This window comes from Homalodisca vitripennis, chromosome 5 (assembly GCF_021130785.1).
Source record: "Homalodisca vitripennis isolate AUS2020 chromosome 5, UT_GWSS_2.1, whole genome shotgun sequence".
NCBI classification, from domain to species: domain Eukaryota; kingdom Metazoa; phylum Arthropoda; class Insecta; order Hemiptera; family Cicadellidae; genus Homalodisca; species Homalodisca vitripennis.
This window is the reverse complement of record NC_060211.1, coordinates 179,160,638-179,163,845: the sequence shown is the minus strand read 5'-3', so window position 1 is coordinate 179,163,845 and position 3,208 is coordinate 179,160,638. Positions and strand designations below refer to the sequence as shown.

General features: G+C 35.2%; 1 protein-coding gene across 1 annotated transcript; it reads left to right on the top strand.

Moving 5' to 3' along the window:
* Positions 1-283: 283 nt before the first annotated feature.
* On the top strand, positions 284-1,099 carry LOC124363756. The gene has a single exon (XM_046819018.1). It carries the CDS (start codon positions 284-286, stop codon positions 1,097-1,099), a length of 816 nt encoding a protein of 271 aa, XP_046674974.1.
* The last annotated feature ends 2,109 nt before the right edge of the window (positions 1,100-3,208 follow it).

Genomic DNA, 3,208 nt, shown 5'->3' with positions numbered 1-3,208 from the left:
TATTGGTTAACTTTTGTTAATGTGACTTGTTGTCTGAGTTACTACTGTTTTTTGTGGTGTTGTAAAAAGTGTAAGTACTTTGTTTTTCGAATAATAGTGTGGAGATAAATGTGGAGTTTGCGTTAAAAAAGTTGTGGCAAATAGTCTGAAAGTACAATGCGTTGATTGCAAAGGCAGATTTCATGGAGCTTGTGCAGGGATGTCAAAGGATGATATTGATTTTATTCAGAAGGAAAATCAAATCTGGAGATGTACACAATGCAGTAGGCTTCGTAGAACAAGTATGCAAGTGGAATCCGAGCTGGAGAAGAGTTCACCAGACATAAGTGACGTCATGAAGCTACTACTCGAGATGAGACAAGAAAACAAAGATCAAACTAAAAACCTTGAATTTGAACTTGGAAAATCCATTGAACTCTGCCATCAAACTATCTCCGAGTTAAGGAAAACTGTGGATTCACAGTCTGAGGCTTTGAAAAAGTATAAAGACTTGTATGAACAACTTTTGTCCGAACATAAAAGGCTGCAAATTAAAATTGTTGAGCTGGAAAACCGTCAAGACGAAGCTGAGCAATACTCTAGACTTAATACAATAGAAATCAATGGGATTCCTGAGGAAGAAAATGAAAATGTTTTCAGTCTAGTTCAACAAGTCGAAAACAGTCTAAACATACAAGTAAAGGAAGAGATGGTGGATGTCTGCTACAGACTTGGAGGAAAAAGTGGCGAAAGACCCCGAGGCATCGTAGTGAAGTTTATAAGAAGAACAGTCAAGGAAGAGTTTCTACAAAAAAGGAGAGCCAAGAGAAATCTGAATACGTCTGACATTGGTTTCCCAAGCCCAGTAAGTGTCATCTATATAAATGAGAGCCTTACTCCTACAAGACGGCGGATATTCAACGAAGTACGATCGATCAAGAAAGAAAAAGGATTCACGTTCGTCTGGATACGGAACGGCAAGATCCTGGTCCGACCATCAGAAGGTGACAAGGTGTCAGCAGTGAGCAACTGGAACGACGTGGAGAAGCTGAGGAAGCTGCCGGCAACAACAGGCTCGCCTCAGCTCCAGGTAACTAACTCCTCACAGACAACAGTATAAACAGTTCATCATGTTCACCTAAATGAATAGTTTAAAAGAAACAAGTTTCAAAAATAGTTTGTTTACTACTATTGATAGTTCAGATTTAATAATTGTACATCAAAACATCCGTAGTTTAAGGTCTAATTTTGACGATTTTTGGGTGTTTCTTGGAAGTTTGAAAAGAAAGCCTGACATTATTATACTAACAGAAATTTGGATAAGTGACAGTGAGGTGGGTCAATACAATTTGCCTACTTTCTTGTTAAATGTTCAATGTAATAATAAGTACCGTGCGGGGGGCGTGGCGGTGTTTGTATCCGACCAATTGAATTGTGTACGTCAGGTTAAAACAACAATGGCGACGGCAGATGTCGTACACCTTCACTTCAAACTTGAACGGGGCATAGCTGTTGATCTTTTAGCAGTTTACAGATTACAGGCGTTCTCAATCAATATGTTTAATGACGAATTTCAAAACACACTAAGCGGTATAAAATCTGCAAATTTTATAGTGAAAGGGGATTTAAATATTAATTTGTTGGATACATCTATTAGAAGTGTAGAGGACTATTTCATTTTAATGGCAAGTCATGGACTCAACTCACTCGTCAATGAACCCACAAGGGTAAATAATCATTCAGAAACCTGTATAGACCATGTTTTTTGTAGAAGTAAGTTCGATAGTTCTGCTAAGTACACAGCAGAAGTCTTGAAGATAAATATAACCGATCATTGGATGACAGTTTTGGTATTAAATATTAAAAATATTTGTATATCACGTAAAACAAAAAACTGTTTTGAACATGTTTCAGTAAATTTAAATACACTTAAATTACTTGTAAGCCAAGAAAACTGGTTGGAAATATACAACTGTACTTCAATATCCGATGCATTTGAAATGTTCCTGATTAAAATTCAAAGTTATGTTTCAGTCTCTACGAATTGTGTAAACTTTAGTAATAAGTTTTTAAAACCCTGGGTCAATGCAAGTATTGTAAAAGCCGTTAAAGAAAAAAAAAATTGTACAAAAAAGTTGTCAAGCAGCCTAATGATGTGAATTTAAGAAATAGGTACAGGATTATTAACACAGTTTAAAAAAACCAAATAAAGCGCAATAAACAATTGTATTATTCAAATGTTATAGAGTCAAACAAAACCAATACAAAAAAAATGGAAAAACTATAAAGGAATTAGTAGGGGCTAAAGTTAAAAACTCAGGTGTAATTCTGGTGAAAAACCACAATGATATTATAACTTCAAACCCGAAAGAGGTGTTCAACATTTTGAATAATTTCTTCTGTTCAATAACAGTAGACCTGATACAAACAATAGAAGCAGAAAACACCAATCCCACTCGTATGAATAGTTGTCACCAAAATATCTTCCTTACTGTGGCAATAAAAGACTCGATGTTTTTGTATCTCACTAATAACAAAGAAATAAGCAATATAATACAATCTTGAAAAAATAACAAAGTTCCTGGTTTTGATAATATTACACCTGTTATCATTAAAGAAATATCCGAGAATCAATTACAGACGTGCTAGTTTATTTGATAAATCTTAGCTTGTCGTCACTCCACTCTTCAAAAAAAATGACAGATCAAATCCTGGCAACTATCGACCTATTGCGTTACTTTCAATATTTTCTAAAATACTCAAAAAAATTGTTAAGGTGAGGCTAGTGAATTTTCTTACAAAACATAGTTTTTATAGTAAAAAAACGGTATGGGTTCCAAAGTAAGTTAAATACAAGTGCTGCCTTATTGGACTTCATGTCTCAGGTCTACACAGGCATGAATGAATGAAGGAAAGGTATGCGCTGGACTATTTGTCGACGTCATGAAGGCGTTCGGTACAGTGGATCATCGAGTACTTTTAAATAGAATGCATGACGCAGGCATCAGGGGAATTGCTTTGCAATGGTTTTGTTCTTATTTGACAGATAGAACCCAAGTAACTAGAGCTAATAAAACTTTTAGTGAAGTAGGTAAACTAGGTATAGGGATACCCCAAGGATCAGTTTTGTCTGGCCCTCTTTTTCTAATTTATATTAATAATTTGTGCAATGGTAATTTCAAGGGCAAGATTGTAGCATTTGCGGATGATACTGCTTTATTTTATAAAG